We start from the raw sequence: 23,991 nt of genomic DNA, 5'->3' as shown, positions 1-23,991 counted from the left end.
CTGTTTGTTGGTTGGATTGTGAGCAAGGCTACACAAAAACTACCGGACGGATTTTCACGAAACTTGGTAGAAAAATGGGCCTTGGCCCAGAATAGACTCTATTAAATTTTGGTGCAGATCCGGATAAAGGTGCGGATCCAGGATTTTTTTTTTTTTTTTTTTTTACTTTCTTTAACATTGCGAGATAGGGCGTTTTTCGACATATTTCGGTGAATATTGTATGGATATTGATGAAAAAATCTGGCATATTTAGGATGCTGGTATCCTCGAATGTGTACAGTTTGGCGCGGATCATATAAAATTCCGGATCTAGCGGATTTAAATATGCTTTTATAGGGGGGCAGGCTTTTTCCAGCTGCCGTACAGTAACAAATAGGCCCACAAACTTGCAGAGCTCTACCTCGGCAGAGGTATGCGCTCTACTGAGTCCCATTCTATTTTTTTTTTTTTTTTTAATGTGTGTGTTCGATTCTGGGCATAGGCTTCACAACCTGCTTCTGAAGCCCAGTTGTCCTCCTACATACTATTCACCTGCACATGTCACCATTTCGGCGCTAACACCCATCGTTCGTGTTGATTACATGCTAGGGCTGTCTCATATAGGACTGGTGCATTGGTATCAGCAAGGGTATTTTTTCGACATGTTGACGGATCTTCTGATAGATCAGTTAAGTCTGCGTTTTATGACATTTAAATTCTTAGACTGCCCCCTGTCCAGTCGGGATTCGAACCTGGGTCCATTAGGACAACAGGCCACCTCTCTACCGATTCAGCCACGGCCTCCTCCGATACAAGGTTTACAGAGGAAAGGAATCAATCTGATGAGAACACTGAAATATGTGTGATTAATGTTATTAATTCAAATCAAGCCTTTCTATCCAATGACACATCTTATAGATTATATTTGCTACCCTCAGAAGGTTTTATTCAGATGCAGGGCGGCTCTTAAAACTGAAGATGTTACATATAGTCTTCTTTATGTCCTTCATTACCAACGGACTCTCCCAAGCACACTGTACAGTATATTATTGTGTGGTAGCGACAAGTGTAAACTACAGAAATACGTCATCACACTAGGAGGTACAAAACCTATGTCCCTGAAAGGAAGACAATGAAGTTCAATAGTACATACGAAGGAAGAACGACCGGAGAGAGATGAGTTAAGAATCTGACGGAGAGACAATAAAAACAAAGACATATACGAATAAGGAAAGAACAGTCAAAAAGGAGAGGAACATAATCTCTCTCTCTTTCTCTGGAAAAATATGACATTACCATGGACGAAGAGATATTAGCGAAATCTTGAATGCAGGGTAAATCATGTATGCAGTTGAGAGGAAGGGGTGAAAAAAAAAGTATTATAATATACAAAAGCGAAGCTGTGAGCAAGGTTTTTGCTTTTGACTGTAGCACCAGTCGAGCAGGGCAGTACTCCCAAGGTGGATGGAAAGCTGATGACAGGGAGAGTTGGAGCTCTCGTTTCATCAGCCCTCGGGACTAGTTCCTGACCACCCCCCTTTGCTGAACTTTTTCAGTATTTCAGTAACACAGAGAGTTGGCCAACATGCTCTCTAATACATGTTTCTCTGTCAGCACCAAACTACATGCACAGTACACACTACACTTCCTTTTCAAAACTGAAAAATTATAATGGCGGATATTAATGATGCCTTGGAGTCCCGGGGGGGGGGGAAGGACCATAAAAGCCCCCAGCATCTGCCCCTCACCCGGTGACGACTCTAAGAGCTGCCTGGAATCACTGTCTGACACACACTTCTTCTTCATTTCTGCAACATTCGCGCCCATTCCTCTAACTTTCTCTCTGCTGAACATCACTTTTCCTCCTCTAAACCTCACCTGCTCTTCCTTACTGAGACTCAGCTGCCTGAGGCAACTGACAGCAGACTCTTTTCTGTATCCTCCTACTTTCTCTATACTCATTTCAAAGCCAAAGGTAGCTGTTGTGTATACTGTATGTACGCAACAACTTATCTTCTTCTCGTGTTCCAGAACTTGATTCTTCTGAATTCTCAACTCTGGCTTCGGCTCTCCTGTCATGCTCTGACTAAATATATCTGCGCTGTTTGCTTATCCCCTAATTCTACTGATTATCAAAAATTCTTCGACTATCTTACTTCTACGATGGAACACATTCTATCCATTTCTCCTTTCTCTGAAATCTCCATTCTAGGAGATTTCAATATTCACCACCACCTTTGGCTCTCCTCTCTTTTCACTGATCCACCTGGTGAACAAGCCTACATCTTTTCTATCCTTAATAACCTGGAGCAGCTTGTACAGCACAATACCCATATCCCTGACCGTCTTTGAGAGAGCTCTAGCATACTTGACCTCTTCCTTACAACTTATCCTCTGCTTACACTGTTAATCTTTCCTCTCCGTTGAGCTTCTCTGATCACTACCTTATTACCTTAACTTGTCCTATCGCTCTGGTATGGACTGCGGACCCTCCAAAGAAACGTTGACTGTGGCATTTTGGAGCTGCGGATTGGGAGGCCGTCAGTCAGTATTTCTTTGATTTTCCTTGGAATGATTATTGCTTCCGTGGCCGGGAGCCATCTGAGTGTGCCTTGCGCATTAAGGAGGTTATTCTCTCGGGCATGGAAGCATACATTCCTTTCTCATATCCTTTGGCTAATGCAATAAAGCTTTGATTTAATCACGCTTTTTCTAATGCTGTCCGCAACAAGGAGAGGGCCAACCCATCCATGAATCACATCTTTACGTTTCTACCCGGAATCGTGCTAAGTCTGTTCTTCGCTCTGCTTAAAATAATTTCATCCATACTAAATGCTCTTAACTCTCCAACTCGAATTCTTCCCGCTCCTTCTGGCACCTTACCAAAAACCTTTCTAACAACTTTATCTCATCATCCTTCTCTCCTCTTTTCTACTCTGATGGCTCTGTAGCTATTTCTTCTACTGATAAAGCAGATCTCTTCGTTCAGACTTTCTCCTCCAATTCGATTCCGGTGCTGTTCCTCCATCACTTCCCCCCTCTGACTTCCTCATGGCTGATGTAAAAATTTCTTCAGCTGATGTATTTTCTGCCATCACTGGCCTCATTACTAACAAGGCATATGGGCCTGATGGAGTCCCTCCTATTATTCTCAAGAGCTGTGCTTCTGTGCTTACACCCTGCCTAGGTAAACTCTTTTGCCTTTGTCTGTCAACTTGTACCTTTCCTTCTTGCTGGAAGTTTGCTCTCATTCAGCCAGTCCCAAGGAAGGGTGACCATTCCCAACCCCCTAACTATCGTCCAATTGCTTTAACATCCTGTGTCTCAAAAGTTTTTGAGTTTATTCTGAACAGAAAAATTTTAAAGCATCTTTCCTATCACAACCTTCTTTCTGATCGTCAGTATGGGTTCCGTCAGGGACACTCCACTCGCGATATTCTCGCCTACCTTTCAGACTCCTGGTCATCTTCCTTTCGGGACTTTGGCGAAAGCTTTACCATTGCACTTGACATCTCAAAGGCTTTCGATCGAATCTGGCATAAATCATTACTTTCCAAACTGCCCTCTTATGCTTTCTATCCTATCCGTACCTTCATCTACAACTTCCCTTCTAATCGTTCTGTAGCTGCTGTTGTAGACGGCCATCGTTCTACTCCTAGATCTATCAACAATGGTGTTCCTCAGGGCTCTCTCCTATCACTGACTCTCTTCCTTTTATTCATTGCTGATCTTCTATGCTGTACATCTAATCCCATCCACTCATACTCTGATGATTCCACCTTTCACCTTTCCATTTGGTTTCCGCAACGTCCATCCCAGCAGTTACTTCAGCAAACAACGGATGAGGCTATGGCACACCTAATGTCTGACTTGGTTCGTATCTCTAACTGAGGCAAAAGTAATCTTGTTGTTTTTAATGCATCAAAGACTCAGTTTTTGCACCTATCAACCTGACAGAATCTTCCACAGGAGTACCCTCTACGGTTTAATATCCAACTCAAGCCTGCATCATCCTTGAACATGCTTGATGTTTCATTCACTCGGGATTTAATTTGGAAAGATCGTATTACATCTCTTGTAAAATCAGCTTCCAAGAGATTAGGTGTGCTACACCGACTCCGTACCTTCTTTACCCCTGCACAGTTGTTGACTTTATACACGGGTTTTATTCGTCCCTGTGTAGAATACAATTCTCGTGTGGGGAGGCTCCCCACATACAGCTCTTCTCAATAGGGTGGAGTTAAAGGCTTTTCGTCTCATCAGCTCTCCTCCTCTTTTTTTTTTTTTTTTTTTTATGCGAGGAAGAAGGAACCAAAGGCCATGAGCCCGCAGTAACAGTTCCCTCCAAAAGAAAAACAATATACAATATAGAGCCAAATTCAAGATCCGATCATTTTGAGATGCCTGGACACACTGCGTTTGAAAGACTGGAGATCATAGGCAGCAGGAAATACAGACAGAGGGAGACAGTTCCAGAGCTGACCTGTTGCATAAATGAAAGACTGGGAGTAACGGTTACCTCTTGCATTAGAGAGTTGGACAGAAAAAGGATGAGAGTTTGCTGCCAGACGGGTGCTACGCGCCCGTCGTAGAGGTGGAGGAATGCAAGCAGACAGTTCAGAGGAGCAGTGACCATTAAAGTAGCGATAGAAAAGAGATAAAGATGCAACAGTGCGGCGAAGAGACAGAGGTTGAAGGGAGTCAGTAAGAGGAGGAGAGTTAATGAGACGAAAAGCCTTTGACTCCACCCTATTGAGAAGAGCTGTATGTGGGGAGCCACCCCACACATGAGAGTTGTACTCCACACAGGGGCGGATAAAACCCCTGTATAGAGTCAACAATTGCGCAGTGGTAAAGAAAGAGCGGAGTCGGCTTAGCACACCCAATCTCTTGGAAGCAGATTTTACAAGAGATGTAATATGATCTTTCCAAGATAAGTCCCGAGTAAATGAAACCCCAAGCAAGTTCAAGGATGATGCAGGATTAAGCTGAATATTATTAAACATTAGTGGGTATACCTGTGGAAGATTTTGTCGGGTTGATAGGTGTAAGAACTGAGTCTTAGATGCATTAAAGACAACCATATTATTTTTACCCCAGTCAGAGATACGAGCCAAGTCAGACATTAGGTGTGCCATAGCCTCATCCCTTGTTTGTTGAAGTAACTGTTGAGATGGGCGTTGCGGGAACCGAATGGAAAGGTGAAGGGTGGAGTCATCAGCGTATGAGTGGATATGGTTAGATGTACAGCTTAGAAGATCATTGATGAATAAAAGGAAGAGAGTTGGTGATAGGACAGAGCCCTGAGGAACACCACTGTTGATAGATCTAGGAGAAGAACGATGGCCGTCTACAACAGCGGCTATAGAACGACCAGAAAGGAAGCTAGCGATGAAGGCACAGATAGAAGGATAGAAACCGTAGGAGGGCAGTTTGGAAATTAAAGATTTATGCCAGACTCGATCGAAAGCCTTTGAGATGTCAAGTGCAATGGCAAAGCTTTCGCCAAAGTCCCGAAAGGAGGATGACCAGGAGTCTGAAAGGTAGATGAGAAGATCGCCAATGGAGCGTCCCTGACGGAACCCATACTGACGATCGGAAAGAAGGTTGTGATAGGAAAGATTGACTCAAAAACTTTTGAAATACAGGACGTTAAAGCAATTGGTCTATAGTTGGAGGGTTGGGAGTGGTCACCCTTCTTTGGGACTGGCTGAATGAGAGCAAACTTCCAGCAAGAAGGAAAGGTACAAGTTGACAGACAAAGACGAAAGAGTTTGCCTAGGCAGGGTGTAAGCACAGAAGCACAGTTCTTGAGAACAACAGGAGGGACCCCATCAGGCCCATATGCCTTGTTAGTACTGAGGCCAGTGATGGTAGAAAATACATCAACTGAAGAAATTTTAATGTCAGCCATGAGGAAGTCAGAGGGGGGAAGTGATGGAGGAACAGCACCGGAATCGTCTAAGGTAGAATTGGAGGAGAAAGTCTGTGCGAAGAGATCTGCTTTATCAGTAGAAGAAATAGCTACAGAACCATCAGAGTAAAAAGGAGGAGGGAAGGATGATGAGGTAAAGTTGTTAGAAAGATTTTTGGCAAGATGCCAGAAGGAGCGGGAAGAATTCGAGTTGGAGAGTTGAGAGCATTTAGTATGGATGAAATAATTTTTAGTAGAGCGAAGAACAGACTTAGCACGATTCCGGGCAGAAACGTAAAGATGATGTGATTCAGGGGTGGGTTGGCTCCGGTACCTTTTGTAGGCCCTCTCCTTGTTGCGGACAGCATTAGAACAAGCGTGATTAAACCAAGGCTTTCTTGCGTTAGTCAAAGGATATGAGAAAGGAATGTATGCTTCCATGCCCGAGAGAATAACCTCCGTAATGCGCAAGGCACACTCAGATGGCTCACGGCCATGGAAACAATAATCATTCCAGGGAAAATCAAAGAAGTACTGCCTGAGGGCCTCCCAGTCTGCGGCTCCAAAATGCCACAGACGACGTTTCCCTGGAGGGTCCACAGGCCGTACCGGAGTGATAGGATAGGTTAAGGTAATAAGGTTGTGATCGGAGGAGCCCAACGGAGAGAAAAGATTAACAGAGTAAGCAGAAGGATTAGTTGTGAGGAAGAGGTCAAGTATGTTGGAGCTCTCTCCAAGGCGGTCAGGGATACGGGTAGGGTGCTGTACAAGCTGCTCTAGGTCATTAAGGATAGAAAAGATGTAGGCTTGTTCACCAGGTGGATCCGTGAAAGGAGAGGAGAGCCAAAGGTGGTGGTGAACATTGAAATCTCCAAGAATGGAGATTTCAGAGAAAGGAGAAATGGATAGAATGTGTTCCATCGTAGAAGTAAGATAGTCGAAGAATTTTTGATAGTCAGTAGAATTAGGGGATAAGTAAACAGCACAGATATATTTAGTCAGAGAATGACAGGAAAGCCGAAGCCAGAGTGTGGAGAATTCAGAAGAATCAAGTTCAGGAACACGAGAGCAAGATAAGTCGTTGCGTATATATACACAACAGCCACCTTTGGCTTTGAAATGAGTATAGAGAAAGTAGGAGGAAACAGAAAAGGGTTTGCTCTCAGTTGCCTCAGACAGCTGAGTCTCCGTTAGAAAAAGAAGGTGAGGTTTAGAGGAGGAGAGGTGGTGCTCAACAGAGCGAAAGTTAGAGGAAAGGCCGCGAATGTTGCAGAAATGACGAAGAAGAGAGTCAGACAGTGGTTCCAGGCACCTTGAGTCGTCACCGGGAGAGGGGCAGATGGTGGGGGCATTTATGGTCCCCCCCCTGGGGACTCCGAGGCTTGATATAACGACGCCATTTTAGGTAAATTTTGAATAGGAAGTGTAGTGTGTACTGTGCATGTAGTTTGGTGAAGATAGTTAGAGAGATTTGTACTGGAGAGCATGCTGGCCTACTCTCTGTGTAACTGAGACACTGAAAAAGTTCAGCAAAGGGGGATGGTCAGGAACTAGTCCTGAGGGCTGATGAAACGGGAGCTCCAGCACTCCCTGTCATCAGCTTTCCATCCACCTCGGGAGTACTGCCCTGCTCCCTTCTGCCTCTGTCTCTTCGCTGGACTGTTGCCCCTTTATCTCTTTTCTATTGCTACTTCCGTGGTCACTGCTCCTCTGAACTGTCTGCTTGCATCCCTCCACCTCTACGACGGGCGCTTAGCACCCGTCTAGCAACAAACTCTAATCCCTTTTCTGTTCAGCTCTCTATTGCAAGAGTTAACCGTTATTCCCAGTCCTTCATTTATGCAACAGGTCAGCTTTGGAACTGTCTCCCTCTGTCTGTATTTCCTACTTCCTATGGTCTCCCATCTTTCAAACGCAGTGTGTCCAGGCATCTCAAAATGAGCAGATCTTGAATTTGGCTCTCTTTTTTTTTTTTTTTTTTTTTTCTTGGAAGGAATTGTTTGTGGGCTCCTAGCTTTTGGTTCCTTCTTATTCGCATTAAAAAAAAATTAATCGTATGTCTTGAAATAGTTAGAAATGATCATCCTGTATTCCACATTACAGAGTGTATTCAGCTAAAAGAAAAAGGGTCAACATGCTAAAAGACAGCACTCAGAGAGCACATACTTCCTCCAACTCCTACAACAGCTACTTCAAATCACCAACAAAATTTAATCAAGTCTTTCTTGGCCCATGGCCCACGTATTGGCAAAATTCCATTGAAATCCTTCAACAACATTGGATTATATTTTGTGGAAAAACAAACCAAAAACAGTCCTGAGCTGAAACTCAAACTTTGATCATACCACGAAAATTTTATCAACATTTCCGTGGCCCATGGCCCATGTAGCCTGAAATTTTCATTGAAATCCATCATTGACTTTTGAGATATCTTGTGAACGGACAAACAAGGGCTAATACATAAAATTTTCGTTGAAGGTAAAGATGTGATATCGTCACATGCATCAAATATTATCGTTAACTTGGTACTTGTCAATACCTTTTAATAATGTGGTGCAATTCTAATGAAACGATAGCAAAACTGGAAGCTGAATTGATAACAGAAAATCAGAAAAAGCAAATTTTAAGCATAAATTTTTCTGGACAAGCTGTTTTTAATTAACAAATTTCTTTCCGTTCTCCCCCTCCCCTCGTTTTTAAGAATTATTTGCTTTTGTTTTCAGTGTGCCCCAACAAATTTAGTCCCTCCCGGACGTTCATCATTTTCTTTTGAGCCCGGGAACGCCTTTTTATTGTTTTCTGGGCGTCTTCTGACGGTTGTACTCACTTCAGGAGAGACTCGTCAAGGCGAAGGAAGTACACAAATTTAACAAAACAGTCTAACTGCAACAAGAATATACTAAGAATGACGTCATCAGAACTCTGAAAGTGAAGAGTTTAAACCTATAGCACAGTGACGGCGTTGTGTCACTCTTGCCACGCGCCTTTGGACACACATTAGACCTTCCGTTTTCCGAGCTCCAGTAGTCCCCGTTGATGCAGCACCGTCACATGTCACCTCCTGGACATTAATATCGTATCATTATTAATGAATGTATGTTGTGGATATTTCATACAGGACTGGTCAAATTGTGATAATAAAAGATTTTTTTTTTCTTCAGCTGAGAAGAAAATATCCAAACACGAAGGGATATTCACAACTTCATTAATCCTGTCACTATTTGTGCTACTGAGCTACGAAGAAAAAAATCATCTGATGGCCAAGATAATAAAATAAATTTAGTTAATCGTAGTGAAAGGGTTAAGACTGTATTACCCAGATTCAGATTCGTAAACTGTTCTATGCTCAGGCCGGGGATCGATTATTCGTCCCTTCCACCAGTAGTCCAATATTCTATCTTTTGGCCACCATCTCTCTCTACCCTGAATTATTTCTCTTCCCAAGTTCCATTCTTGCATAACTGTTTGTTGTCCTGGTACAAGCGTGAGCTAAAGTTTCAGCTCAGCCTCCTTACAGTGGCTAGGGATTCACACCTGACAAAGACCTGGTGGTGCTGGTTGGAAGCCTTTGTACACCACACGGTATAACAGTGTCGACGCAAACTGTTCCTCGGGTAGTCTGTCAGCTTTATCTGTAATAATAGTCATCATTGATTTTTTTCTCCATCAGGAGTGTAGAGGCCGTGGGCAATGCTACTCACTCCTGATATTTAAGGCGAAGGTGACCAGCCTCGCTTTCCCGTAAGTGGTGCTATGCGAGCATAAAACACCAAGCCTCGGATGTAAACACACGGGTAGCATCCAGTAGGAGCATCTTAACTCATAAGATCACAAGGTGCCATTTCTTTATATGGCTGTCAACCTTCTTAGGTTATGGGAATGTATTTTTTTGCATGTCACTTAATGCAGAGTCACCTGGAGGTAGTACTGCATCGAATGAGTGGATGGTGGGCACCCTTACCTAGATGAGTGTACAGATTTCGTGTCTGGGTCAGAGCTCGGATAGTATTCACTATGGAATCATGAAATTTCACATGGTTATGTGTCTTATGGCGAACCAGTGCCTTTTGATGGGTAGAATCCTGTGTCTGAGTATTTTTCTTTAAATTTCAATAATGAACAAGTAAAAAATCCAGAGATTTCAATGCGACTTGCACAAGGAATCGGAACGGCCCAGGTTATGTGTCCTCAAAGCATTCTCCTTAAGCCCACCTTTAAAAGAAAAGACTGAATGGGGTGAGGTTCATTATGCACTTGTTGGGTGTGCAAGGAGGCGGGAGGTATGTGTTTGGTCAGGTGGGGTGTTGGAACAGTGTGGCATTGTCTGTTTTTTGTTCTTCACCTGACAAAGTCATAGGAGGGTGTTGTTATCACTGGGATCAATAGGTGTCCGTCCATAGAGTTGGGTGGCCGGGTGGCTGGATGGGCTTAGAAACTTAGTTTCTGTGCCAGAACTCAGAAAGTACTCAGTATAGTCATGAAGCTTCACACAACTATGTGTCTTACAGTGAAGCAGTGCCTTTTAATAGGCAGAATGTTGTGTCTTAAATTTTTTTTTTTTATGATGAAAAAGTAAAAAATAATTTTTCCCGGAGATTTTCATGCTAACTGCGCAAGGAATCTGAAGGGCCCAGGTTATTTATCCTCAAGGTGTTCTCCTGATGCCCTCCATTAAAAGAAAAGATTGCAAGAGGGTGGGGTGAGGGCCGTTATGCGCTTGTTTGGGTGTGCACTACGCAGGGAGGTGGGGGGGGGGTATGTGCTTGGTCAGATGAAAGGTTGCAGCACCATAGCATTGCCTATGTTTTATTTCAAGATCTCTTCTTCCTGGATTACCTCCCGTATAATTTCCTTTCGGTTTTAGTATATCCCAACAATTTTCCTCCCCTCTCTTCCTCGATTCCTTATGCTAATCCTTCAGATAACGGGCAAAGCAGAAGGAAAGAAACTGTTGGGTACAAATAGTCTGAACACAAAATTCCCTTCCACTGCTAGGATTGTTTTAGCTGAACGAATTCTCCCATTTTCAAGGTAGGGTATATTAGTGGCAGAGCAAGTGTTCCTCAAGAGAATTCTGGAGCCATTGACTGCTAGGATTTCTCTCATTTGAACATATTCTTCTGCACTAAATATGGATTATATAATCAAGTGCACCAACAGCCGCGGAAGCATTACTATTTTTAATCGTTCCAGGAAGATTTGAAATAACCTGAACTTACCAAATCTATCTGGCCCATGATTTAAAACTTCAAATATATATGTTGAATGGAAAAACAAATGATGACAAGGAAAATAAAAATGATAAAATAATATGAGGAACAGATAATACGGCCATAAACCTTTTAATTTTTATGCTCTTTCATGAAAAGTTTTAAGATAATACTTAAACATTTTCATTATTATTTGTGAAACGCATTTTTCCTGGTTCCCAAGGTAGGTGTTAATGTGTTTGTAACAAAAAAAAAAAGTCCATTTTTTGTTTTCCCTCCCTCTATTTCCGCCTTCCCCTGCTCTGCTCTCCCAAACAATTCTGTAAAGCTACGTTTCCTGTAAAATTTTAGAGGCTGGTGCCGTTTGGGTTCTTAAGTGCTGGAGCGAGATGTCCCAAGACCCTTACACCTTTAAACACTAATGGTTTTATATCACGATCCTCTCAAGTGTTTAATTTCCAGACACTGCCCCCTCTTCCCCCGCCCCCACTGGACTCATCTTGAACACAAACAACGTTGTGGATGCCACTGTACTGTTTAATTCCACGCACTGCCCCCTCTCCCCCTCTCTCCACTGTACTCACCTTTAACACAAACAATGGTGTGGACGCCATTGTGTTTGAGGTTCTCCGACAGTGAACTGCCACTGTACAGAGCCTTGGCAGACTGCGTTCTCCCGCGTCTGCGCTTTGGTTTTTGTCTGGCGACAACCACCCCCACACTCATGCAAGCAGCCACCGCCACCACGCCAGCTATCACCAGGAGGAGGGCGGCGAGGCTGAGGATGGTGTGAGCTTGGGTGTGAGGAGAAACAACCTTGTCAGCGGCGGCTGTGGTGGCCGTGTAGGTGACGGTGACGGGCGGACTGGACCCTCTGGCGTTGGCAGCGGTCACGGTCAGCAGGTACTGCACGCCCAGCTGTAGACTGAGGGTGAGGGGGTCAGCAGGTACTGCTGCTGTGGGATGCTGAGAAGGGAGTAAAAGCGGTGGGTGTGTAGATCAAGAGAGAGTGATGAATGAGAGTGGTAGCAGTGAACTGTGTGTGGTAGCAGGGACAGTCAGTAGTGTATGTAGAGAGGGAGTGGCATTGAGGGTGGCACAGTATGTGGGAATAAGCTGGGAATCAGAGTGGTGAAGTGGAAATAAAGCATGAGTCCCTGATTCTTATGGTGAGCTTGGGGTGCTTTCTTGTACACATTAATTAATGATATAATTAACGTATTACAGGCTTAAGTTTTCCAGTGTGTTATTTTTGCCTTACACAGAGCTGCACACATTACACAGAGGGCACCAGAAAGGACATCAGCGTGCCACATGCTAAGAAAAACTGATAAGGATGAAGTGCTAGTGAGCCTCCTTAGCCGACGAGAATAAAATCTATAAAGACTATAGTGATCTCATACTGTCCTGAGGTTTTCCTCTCCTCTTCAGTTAGTTTTCTGCATGCTACTGTAGGTTATTTTTCACTCCTTTTTCCTCCTTTCTTTCGTTGTCTTTTTTCTCTTTTTTTCTGGGGAGGGAGGTAACCAGTTCTGTATAAAAGATAAAGCATAACAGGCCTACATGGCAATAATTCACTTGCGAATAAATCGCTTACGAAAAGACGTTGTAAAACCTTCTAACTTCTTCCGTACGAGAATGTCTTTTTCATTTTGTTGTAGTTGAAATCAGTGTGTTTTATTCAACCTGCGAGACCCCAATGTAATAGTGAATGAAGCACCTTTACCCTGCAGCGCGAAATGCCTCTGCAAAGCTGAATACAACTGCATAGAAATGTGAAAACTAAAATAAATTGAGAAACGGTTGTGGCAGGGTTTGAATAATCAGAATACGGCCCCAGGAAAGTCGAAAGTGAAGCAGCATTTTTGAAGACAGGAGAGCCAAAGGTGGGCTGATTAGGTATTATAAGATGCAGAGGCATGACTAGACGTGAGTCTGTCCATCCGCCACTCTTTATGGGTTTAAGGAAACAAAGCGCTCCACACTTGTAGACTTTAGCGATGTCCATATTAGAGTCCTAGGCTACCGCATTCATATATTATTTATATACTTATTTTTTTCACTCCACCATCAGACAGTCTTCAACCGTGGAGGGATCTTTGGTAGAGAAAGGGTTTATGATAGCTGCAGCAAATTAATCTAGTTGGAAAAGTATCTCCTAAGAGAAAAAAAAAATCTGATGACAACGAGAACAGAATATAAGTGGTGCCTTCTTGTTGTACGGGTTAGTGAGGAAAATATAAGAAAACAAAATAAAAAAGAAGAGCTACAAATCGATAGGCGATATTCCTCACGAATGCTGACCACATATTCAACTCCCATCCCACCAATAACAATCCACATTCATTCCGTCATGTATTATTAGACGTGAGAACATGTCTAGGAGGGGAATTACATCAGTCTTTTACAATTATCGTTTTTCATTAACGAGGCGCTTCACTCCCAAAGATTTCTGCAACTTTAACAATGACATTATGGCCTTGAAGCACCCGCCTCACGCCCGGGAGCTTCAGTGAATCCCTGAAGCTCCCACATCCTGCTAGCATTTTTATACTTGTTCATCCAGTTGTTGCTTCCTTTATAGTCTTTTATGTGGCTTGGGAGAGACTTGTTGAACTATGGAGACTGATATAAACTTTATCCCCTTAATGCAGGAGGTCTTTCCTATACTAAATAAGTACAGCAGTAATTGGCAGATGCAGGACCATCCGGACCGTACTATAGGGCTTGGCGAATATCTACTGGTGTGAAGCAACTCTTATCCGAAAAACGTTAGTGATACAGACCAACAGGACGTCATCAAGAGATGCTCCTGCATTTAATAAAATTGTTTGGTCGAAGCAACAAACCCATAAGGAACACCGAAGACTATTACACATGATCAGAACATTACAGTTAGCAATGATACAGAGGCCAAATTCGTTTTTGTTCACATGCTCTAGAGATCACTGTTAAACAAAAAGGAAAACTGTTTTCCACTTAGCGATGAGACCCCATTAATCCATTGGCTATTTGCATTCTTGCTGCCAGAGTATTTTTACGTAACTCAAGAAATATCTCGCTAGTGACGGGATTAATTATGGTACCTTCCAGGCCCACAGTTTAAAAAGTCTCTTCCAACCTAAATATAGTCGTATGGAGACATAGCAACAATGATCTAAATAATGCATAATCGGAATGAAGTTGCTGTTCTTGTTGATGTTGTTACTACTGCTGTTGGTGCTGCTGCTGTGGCCTTAGGCTCATCTGAAGTGTGAACTCGGTGGTCTGCAGGCTGAAGTTGCCCTTCTTCTGCAGTCCATTATCCTCCGTTCGTAGGACAGGAGGGATCTAAAAGATGTTTGTGCGACCAGGCAGCGGAATCACCCAGTTATATCAGTATCACCACATGAAGGCGTCCCTCACCAACAGAAGTGAAGGTTTTAAAGCTAAGAATACGGATGTTAACTGGCAAGATCTAGTGATTCCAGTAAAGTGTCTGGCTATAGAAATTATGTGCCAAGAGATGGTGTGGCAGTGACAATGTTGTGCTTGGACGGAGGGGCAGGTAGGTAGGGAGAGAGAGAGAGAGAGAGAGAGAGAGAGAGAGAGAGAGAGATGAAAAAAAGTCATTAAATCCGAGAAATTGGGAACGTGACTGTAATTACCTGATAAAGTTACTATTAAAAACGAAAGGGAATTTCTCCCGCGAGATGCAACTAAAACTCCTCACAAACTGTTTGGTGCTAATTTACTTCTTCAGGCAGACGACTTTTTTTTTTCTTTTTACGAAGCAGGGGGAGGGAGGTATTTTTTCTGTCCCAGGATAATTACATCAAGCTTAGGCGAGACTACCGCTGGAGAGGGATGCCTTCAAAGAGTGGCACTGATATGACCGGGCGGTGATGCTGCCTGGTTATACAAGCATCCCGCAATCCCCTCTCTATCCCCCAAAAGGAATGGGTAAGTTCAGCCTGCAGCCACCGGAGCCATGTCCAGATGACGTATTTTGTACTTATTTCTTACTCTTCAAAGTCGGAAAGATTTTGGGTGCTGAGAGAGGTTAATGAAGCATATGTAGCCTCTCTCCGATGGAAAGTCTCTCCAAAGATAAATGAAACCGTCTTAATATAGCAAGAATAAAATAAGGAAAGAACCTCATCGTATTGATAAAAAAAATAAAATAAAAGCTTAGTAGCTGAGTTCCTACACATGATTTTTTTTTTTTATATGTCCGACTCTGGACATAGACTTCACAGCCTGCTCCCAAGGCCCAGTAATCCTCCCACATACCACACACCTAAACATGTCACCACTTCGGCGCTAACACCCACCGTCCATATTGAATACATGCTCGGGCTGTCTCATACAGGACTGGAGTATTGGTATTAGCGGGAGTATTTTTTACGACATGTCGGCGGGTCTTCTGGTAGATCGGTAAAGTCTGATTTTATGAAATTCAAATCCTTAAACTGTTCCCTGCCCCAGCTGGGATTTAATACCAGTGCAGTTTCAAAGTTAAAAACGTGAAGATTATCTGAGAAGGCCAACTTGGAATCCCTTAGAAAGTTTACAGGGCAGAGGAGTTATGCTGAAGCCGTGAATACTGGGCGGGTATTGAAGTGTAAATTAGCCGAGACCTGAACGTCTTTGGTAAATGGGAGTCATTTCTCGATGCCTGAGAGAACAGAGCCTCTCCTCGGTTAGCCCTTTCACTCGTCTTTCGTATATACTTGCCCACGTTTCTCAGGCTTTTATGCAGCTTAAATGAGACATTTCGAACTGAAGGAGACAGATTTTGCATAAGTAAACTACACTACTGGGGAAGGGAGGTACAGTACTCTGCTAAGAGGAATAAAAGTCGTTCTGACGGCAGTTATAATGGAATAATAATATGTCATTGAGTTAAGAACCTAAGTGGCTCCCTTGCACTTCTTCCTGGCAAGCTTTTAATTTTTTTTGTGAGTAAAATTTATATTCTTTCCTATATTATTCATACAACGTATGTTTATATTATTCCCTTCGGCCGGAGCACGTCATTTGGTTTATTCTTCCTGCTGCCAGATAATTTTATTCAGCTTAGACAAATGTCACAGTAGTGCAGGAATTATAGTTTTATTTAACCTCCTCCTATAAAACAACTGCCTAAAAAAAGTTAAATAGTCTGGAGATGGCAAGAACATAGGAAGCGAAATGGCCTCTTTTAAAACATGTGAATACATAAAAGATAATATAATGGTGTGATATGCAAACTTTATCACTTCGGAAGGAATGCTGGCAAGCCTCCTAAACCCACGATCATACGGCCGTCCATCTCTTTGTTCAGTAGTCTCATCAGTTATGGCTCCCCAGCACCACTTCCTTACCAATAAACTCTTGCTGTCTCCAGGCAAGTGCAACCCGGTGCGAGACTAACCCTGTGATGATGAAGAATGGCTCTGCTGCGTGCCTGAATGCCTCCAGCACCTGCTCCCTGGCCGCCTGCCGCACCTCCAGAGTGAAGGTCTGGTTAAGGCCGCCGCCCCAGCCAGCAACGCACGCCAGCACCACGTAGCTCGCAGGCATCGTGACGTTCCTTTCGGTACGGCACTCACTGACGCTCTCAGGCTTGGCTGGGGGAGGCACAGAGATGATATAGAGATACCATTAGCAATGTATGTGGAGTACAGAGTGGATAGGATACGGCATAATGTGATTCTTGAATGATGCGGAGTGAGGAAGTCTGTGGACACCAGAATACAAGAGTGTACTGAGATGGTTTGGTCATGTGGAGAGAATGGATGACAACAGAGTGGTGAAAAAGGTATATCTGAGCGAATTTGAAGGAGGGAGGAGGCGAGGTAGACCATGAAGAAGGTGGAGGGATATGGTGGATGAGTGTGTGAGGAAGACAGGTATGGAAGTTGGTGAGGCTAAGGGATTGACTTGAGATCGAGCTGACAAGATGCATTTTGTCTGGAGAAGCTCATAACCAGGGATTTGGCACCCCTTCTTAACGTGACAGCGTTAGGATTGACTCTAGCAGATAAGTATATGTGAAGTTACAAAAAGTGCTGGAAACACTTTGGCCTATCTGATGGAGCCAGGATTCCGTGGGCTTGAATGATGAGTGAATGGAAGCGTGGCCCATTGAACTGGGCAAATTTAGGCTGTCTGGAAGTTGCTACTCCTCACCCTGCCCTAGGATGTGAAAGGAGATCCGGATGATGATGATGATGATGATGATGATGAAGATCAGTATGAATGCAGGCATCGTGGAGTTCCTTTCAGCATGATTCTGACGCTCTCGGGCTTGGCTGCTGGAGGAAAAGGCAAGATATAGATATAATAATGCAGGCATCGTGGCTCTCTTTTCAGCACGGCACTCTCCGAGTTGGCGGTTGGAGACACAGAAACGATAAGGAGATACAGAAAAGCACAAAGATATGGAGATGGAGACAGCTTGGTGTTTATTTAAGGGCAAGAGTCACTGATGTTTTCGAGTTTATTTAGTGGCCAGGGATACCTGACCAGCAGAAACGAAACAGAGGTACACGAAGCACAGAGACAGGTATAAACAGACATGGTAAGAGTCCTTTCGGCAATATACTCACTGACATTTCCAGGCTTGGTAACAGGAGTCGTAGAGGCGATACAGAAATACGGTAAAGCAAGTATTGTTGCGTTCCTCTTAGCACGATACTCACTGACGCTGTTGGGCTTGTCTACAAAAGACAAACGATATACTGTACGGAGCAAAACAGACATCGTGAAGTTATTCTTGGTACGACATCCACTGATTGTCTTTATCTTGGCTGAAGGATATATACAGTAGAGAAGGTATAAAGCAGGCATGAAACTCACCCCTATAATATCCTATCCATGCTCCCAGTAAGACCTTACCGCCTTAGCGGTTTTTTCCACCCTTTGATCACCAGACGTCCTTATTCCACATCTCTCACAAAGCTGCATTTCTTACACCGTTCATTCTAAGCACACGCAATATTGCATAAACCTTAACAGAGTTGTAATTTAGTCGTTTGTTTATAATTAGGTTTATTTATTCATTCATGTATTAATAATCATTTCCTGGGTTGCATCCTATCCTGTTCAACATCAGATACTAATTTCTTATTTACCCAGATATTGTCACAATACTTTCCGAGCACCCGTAGCTCAAAAACAGTGGCAGTCAAAATTTTGCTCATCTCTTCAACAAAATCCTGGCTGCCCCCCTGTACCGTATCATAACCTTAGTATCACCAGCCACTTGTACTTCCTTAGGCCACTCTCCCCTCATTTTCTAAACACATTCACCTCTCATCCTCCATTACTTTACTTACAGGAGACACCTAAAATTTTCCACCACTTCCAGCTTCTCCCCACTGACCAACACACAGGCAAAGAGTTCCTTTCTCTCTTAACAATTGCTTTATTGTTATCTACAGATGATTTCAGACGACGTCACTCGCAAACAGTAAGAAATGTGGACCCAGTCTATTAATAGTCTGTTCGCTAGAAACAAGTAATATCTGATATGAAGTATTCTGCCTCATACCATTCATAGCCATCTTAACTTTCGTCTCCTTAACTCTTGCTATGAGTGCTGTGTGTGTGTGTGTGTGTGTGTGTGTGTGTGTGTGTGTGTGTGTGTGTGAGAGAGAGAGAGAGAGAGAGAGAGAGAGAGAGAGAGGTTTCAATGAAATACACAAAACGAGATAAAGAGGAGAATCGTTTCTTGAGGCAGAAATAAGAAGTATAATAAGAATATTAATTGGGTCAAAGAAAATAACGGAATTATTATTACTTTTTACTGAACACAAGGGGAGCCTTGAAAATAGATGTTGATATGAAATATAGTAGATAGGGAAGATTGTAAAGGTCGAGCACAGCAACTGCTGAGAGAGTCCGGGAGACACAACGTGAGCGCGCTAATAAATATTGCTAAATGCAAAACGCTGTAGAGATCAAGCACAGCACCTGTAGACGAAGCCCGGAAGACGCAGTGCCTTCTGAAGTCCGATGTTGAGGGCCCAGCAGAGCACCTCACTTGTGCCCTGTGTTGTGCTTGAATATTATATACTGCATTAAAAGGCTGCTAAGGAACAATACCTGGTGGGTGCACCTTCATAACACAGTATGGTTGTTTAATAATAGCACAATTGATGACCAAGCACAGCAGCTCACCGGTGTTCTGGCTTGTGCTTGAATATAATAATATAGTACATTTAAACACAGTGGAGAGAATGGAGAATGAAAGACTGACTAAGAGGGTGTATGTAGGTGAGGTGGAGGGAGGGAGAGGGAGGGGTAGACCGAGGATGAGGTGGAGGGATGGAGTTGACAGGTATATGAGGGAGGGGGGGGTGAGTTTGGGGGAGGATACTCGAATGGTGGGTGACAGAGCGACTTGGAGGCGTTTTGTCTGCGGGATTAGGGCGTCGGGCTATAGATAGATAGATAAACACAGAACCTGCATGGAACACTTTCAAGACACAAGGAGTATGCTGAAGGCCGATGTCATTGACGGCCCAACACAGCAGGTGGCCAAACTCGTAGTGTGTGTTGGAATATAAGATACTACAGTACATATAAAAGGCTGTGAAGGAACAGTACCTGCAGGGAGCACCTTGAAGACACAAGGAGTATGCTGAAGGCCGATGTCATTGACGGCCCAACACAGCAGGTGGCCAAAGTCGTGGTGTGTCTGAGGAGTGTAGCGAACCACCGACCTGCTGCCGCTGCTGCTGGACAGGTTCAGCGCCACGTCCACCACACCAGTGGAGGTGTTCACCGCCCACCTGTACACATGTACACTATGTACATTACGTCCTGTACACACACACACACACACACACACACACACACACACACACACACACACACACACACACACACACACACACACACACACACACACACACACACACACACACACACACACACACACACACACACACACACACCATATACACTACCACCAACATCAACTTGCCGTTGCAGCTGCTGAACAGGTTCATTGTCAAGTGCAACACACCACTGTATGTGTTCACTGTACACTTGTACACACCTAGGACACACTATGTAACCTCTACCAAACATCTGGACTCATTGGGTGTGATGCTTTGTAAATAATTAGCGGAACTGAACTCGTGTTCATTTGGTCATATAAATCTGAAGTATTGGTCCGTGTTTCACATCATATAATTATGGTACAAAGAATCCTGAAATATTTTTTTCCTGCGGTACATTATTATCTACTTACACACATATAAGCCACCTGCTGCACACACGCAAATCATGAATATAACTGTACACAACATGTGCTGTCATTATAAAATATCTAGAATGTTGTAAGCGCAAAGCAATCCAGTAAAATGGGCATAACAGCTGAAATCCACTCTCTCGATTGTACTGGAATACAGAGTAATTCATTTAAGAACTAATCCTGAGGACGCTTTATACGAGTATAATGATATACAAATAGCTCACTCGCAGTCAGGCATACTAACTACGAGAAAACGACGAACTCCATTCCACTCATTTCCACAGCAGCCGTGCTCAGGTGTTCGAGAAATTAAATGAAAGTGTACAGTGCAACGCAACACGCGCGCGCGCGCGCACGCACGCACGCACGCGCACGCACGCACGCACACACACACACACACACACACACACACACACACACACACACACACACACACACACACACACACACACACACACACACACACACTCCAACAAAATGCAATCCACTTTGTAAGGTTAAGCTTTGTTCACGGCATAACATACGAGGGATTGTAGTGTCTACTTTAACATCTACCTATCCTAGCCAGGCGTTGCAAAACAAGTTAATCCAATGTATTATTGATGTAAACTGCTGATGCGCTTCCCTATTCATTTATTATTCACCTGCGCCCAGTAAAATACTGACGTTTACAATAATCTTTTTATTTTAAAAGCACTGGAAACTTGAAGCAAGGTAGTGACGATGACAAGGCTAGTGATCTGGGAGCGGATCAAGTTGGTTGGACGAATTTTTTATAGAAGGACATAACAGACTGAATCGGTAGAGAGGCGGCCCGCAGTCCTGATGGACCCAGGTTCGAATCCCGGCTGGGGCAGGGAACAGTTTAAGGATTTGATTTTCATAAAAGCAGATTTTACTGATCTACCAGAAGACCCGCCGACATGTAAAAAAAAAAAAAAAACGCTAATACCAGTACAGCAATCTTGTATGAGACAGTCCTAGCATGTATTCAGTATGGACTGTGAGTGTTAGCGCCGAAGTGGTGACATGTGGAGGTGTTGGAGGACTACTGGGACTGGGGATAAGCCACTGCCTCCTAGAAATAGGCCTTGAAGCCTTTGTCCCGAGTTGGACACCAAAAAAAAAAAGGGGGGGGGGCATCATCTTTAAGTTCAAAAAACATATCTAGCAGGTGTGGGCTTTTCCATCTTTTTCTCACTTACGATTTTCGGAAACGAGATACTTTAGCGACTTTAGCGTGGGGCCTTGAAGCTCCTGGACTATCTACAGTAATATTTATGTGCCTGTTCAGCTTGTTAGTCGATAATTTACTTCTGTCTTGAAAGTGCATATAAGGCGAATGAATAATACAGACGTTTCTGAAAATATGCAGTGGGTTAGGTGTGTAAGGTGGAACCAGGATTCAGGGAGCCTGAAAGATGTGTGAATGAGTGTCTAGAACATTCCACTGGACACAGTATTGATAGGTGGCCCAGTTTGAAAGTTTCTTATTTCTTGTTTTCAGCCTTCTAATTCAACCCATCCTTAGGTGGGGAGAAAGACGAGGCTTATGAAGGTGATGTATTGCAAACTTACACTTCATTCAACACAACCATTTTTATAAGTGTACATTTCTCTCTCTCACGGCAGGTATAACACTCGGGCCTGGGACTCTACTACACCAGGACCCGAGTTCAACTCTTCCTTTCACCATGTCTTATACGAGGCTGTTCAGCCAGACTGCCTAGGGAACAACTACTCCGATTAACACTAGAGGATTTTATTCAACGAAGACTGAGCCCTCGGAGCCTGGGAGAGTTAATACTGTCACCATTAACCATCCCGTGATTAGGACAACTCTAGTATTCCATTCCAGCAACACCAGACGATTCAGTTGGGTGTCTTAGTGGTATTACAGAGTTAACCTGCCTTGTGTTCTGTGTCGCCAACTGATGACAACACTAAAAATATAATTAAATGCGGAACAGGCAATGCACGAAACGTTCTTAATGCAGTAGCGACTCTTTAATGTATTTATGACATTTCCATATACTTAGCATAGGAGTGAGTTTATATTCCCCCCCCCCCCCGAGGTTGGATGCGAACTCCATGGACTTCCTCTTTACTACATCACTTTCTCACACTGAATAAAATGTCGTCAAAAATAGCGCATATATTGACATCACCTTATTGCAGGGATCAGCAAATTATTCCGCTCACACATTGTGGCTGCTGCCACATTCACATACCCAAAAAGTTTGCCGACACTTCTCTGCCAACTGTGGCAATGGAAGGTGATACATAAACTATTTTTATGTGACAGTAATATGAAGCACAGAAAAGATTACGAGAGGCAAGGATGCTTTCCGTCATTTGGACTGGAATGAGAAATGCAGACAGTAGGACACAATGCTGGCAAGGACAGGAAGAGAACTACTATTAATGGTTTAACTTTTACCGTATACTGTCATACACATCATCAAAATTACCGAAATGAATATACCCATATTGCCTTTCAAGTTCCTCATTCGCTCAGGTGATGTAGTGGTGCTTTCAAGTGATTCTGCACTGAATGACAAGCCCAGGAAAAGTTGAGTGGTAACCATAAAATCAATTGGGCTCCAGGTGATCTTAGGAGTTACAGCGCCCCAACCGCATGTGGTGTGTGGGGGTTCACATCTAAGAAGTGGCTGGGTAATGCCACTGAGGTGCGAGCAGTTGACAACACACCATAAATGTCTGGACACAGTTGCCATGCCCCAGGTCCCTATGCTCCTATCTGAGCAAGAAATGGTCGGATGATTGAATAGGATTTAAGCTAAGCATCGGTGTTCTCTGTGATGATGAAAAGAAATCAAGCATACAAACAAGTAAGCGTGATTGACCAAGAAAGCAGCCAACATTACCCTAGAGTTTTACACACAATCATCTAGTGCCAAGCACCTCAGGCAATGCAGTATACTCCATTCAGACTCATGTGTACCTTGTTATATTACTCTGTTCACAGACAAACAGTATTAATATGCTACATTAAATTCTACAGGTCTGAATGGTTTATACTTCAGTATGAAGCAGAAAGTGACAAAATACCACGCGAGACTTTCCGTCACAAAAATCTGATCAAACTGATATGTCTATAACAATCAAAACCTTATAAAAAAGCCGATAATACTCAGATGCATGAACAAGCAATGGAATCTACAATACACAAGAGATCTCTCACACTACCTACAACAGATATACGGTAACTGATGGCTGTCATGAGAGACATCGTCAAAATATATATATACAATATATATATATATATATATATATATATATATATATATATATAGAGAGAGAGAGAGAGAGAGAGAGAGAGAGAGAGAGAGAGAGAGAGAGAGAGAGAGAGAGAGAGATAGATAGATATAGAGATATATATATATATATATATATATATATATAGATATATATATACTGATATATATATATATATATATATATACAATCATCATCCGTTTGAGTGTCCACTGCAGGACCGGCCTATCCCGACCGATGTGGGGACGATACAGCCAATGTATCTCGACCATGTGGCTTAGGCTGTCTGGTAGAGACTGAATGTAGGGTGAGAAGTGCTTGTAAATGTGATTGTAGTGTTGGAGTGGCTGTGGATGTCTGTGTAGTCTGTGAACCAAGTGTAA

The 23,991-nt window shown here is 43.2% G+C and overlaps 1 protein-coding gene across 1 annotated transcript in view; it reads right to left on the bottom strand.

The window, feature by feature from the left end:
• LOC145408653 (uncharacterized) overlaps positions 1–23,991 on the bottom strand; it is a 198,893-nt gene that overhangs the window by 16,316 nt on the left and 158,586 nt on the right. The window contains exons 13-15 of the mRNA XM_080279336.1: positions 19,678–19,862; positions 16,499–16,694; positions 11,682–12,028 (exon numbers count right to left, since the gene is read on the bottom strand). Coding sequence (XP_080135462.1) covers positions 11,682–12,028; positions 16,499–16,694; positions 19,678–19,862 — 728 coding nt within the window. The remainder of the gene's footprint in view (positions 1–11,681; positions 12,029–16,498; positions 16,695–19,677; positions 19,863–23,991) is intronic.

The sequence above is a fragment of the Coenobita brevimanus genome, chromosome 78 (genome assembly GCF_032717465.1).
Source record: "Coenobita brevimanus isolate Jiangsu-jjx chromosome 78, ASM3271746v2, whole genome shotgun sequence".
Classification (NCBI taxonomy): domain Eukaryota; kingdom Metazoa; phylum Arthropoda; class Malacostraca; order Decapoda; family Coenobitidae; genus Coenobita; species Coenobita brevimanus.
Note: the sequence above shows the minus strand (reverse complement) of the source record. Positions and strands in the feature narration are given on the sequence as shown.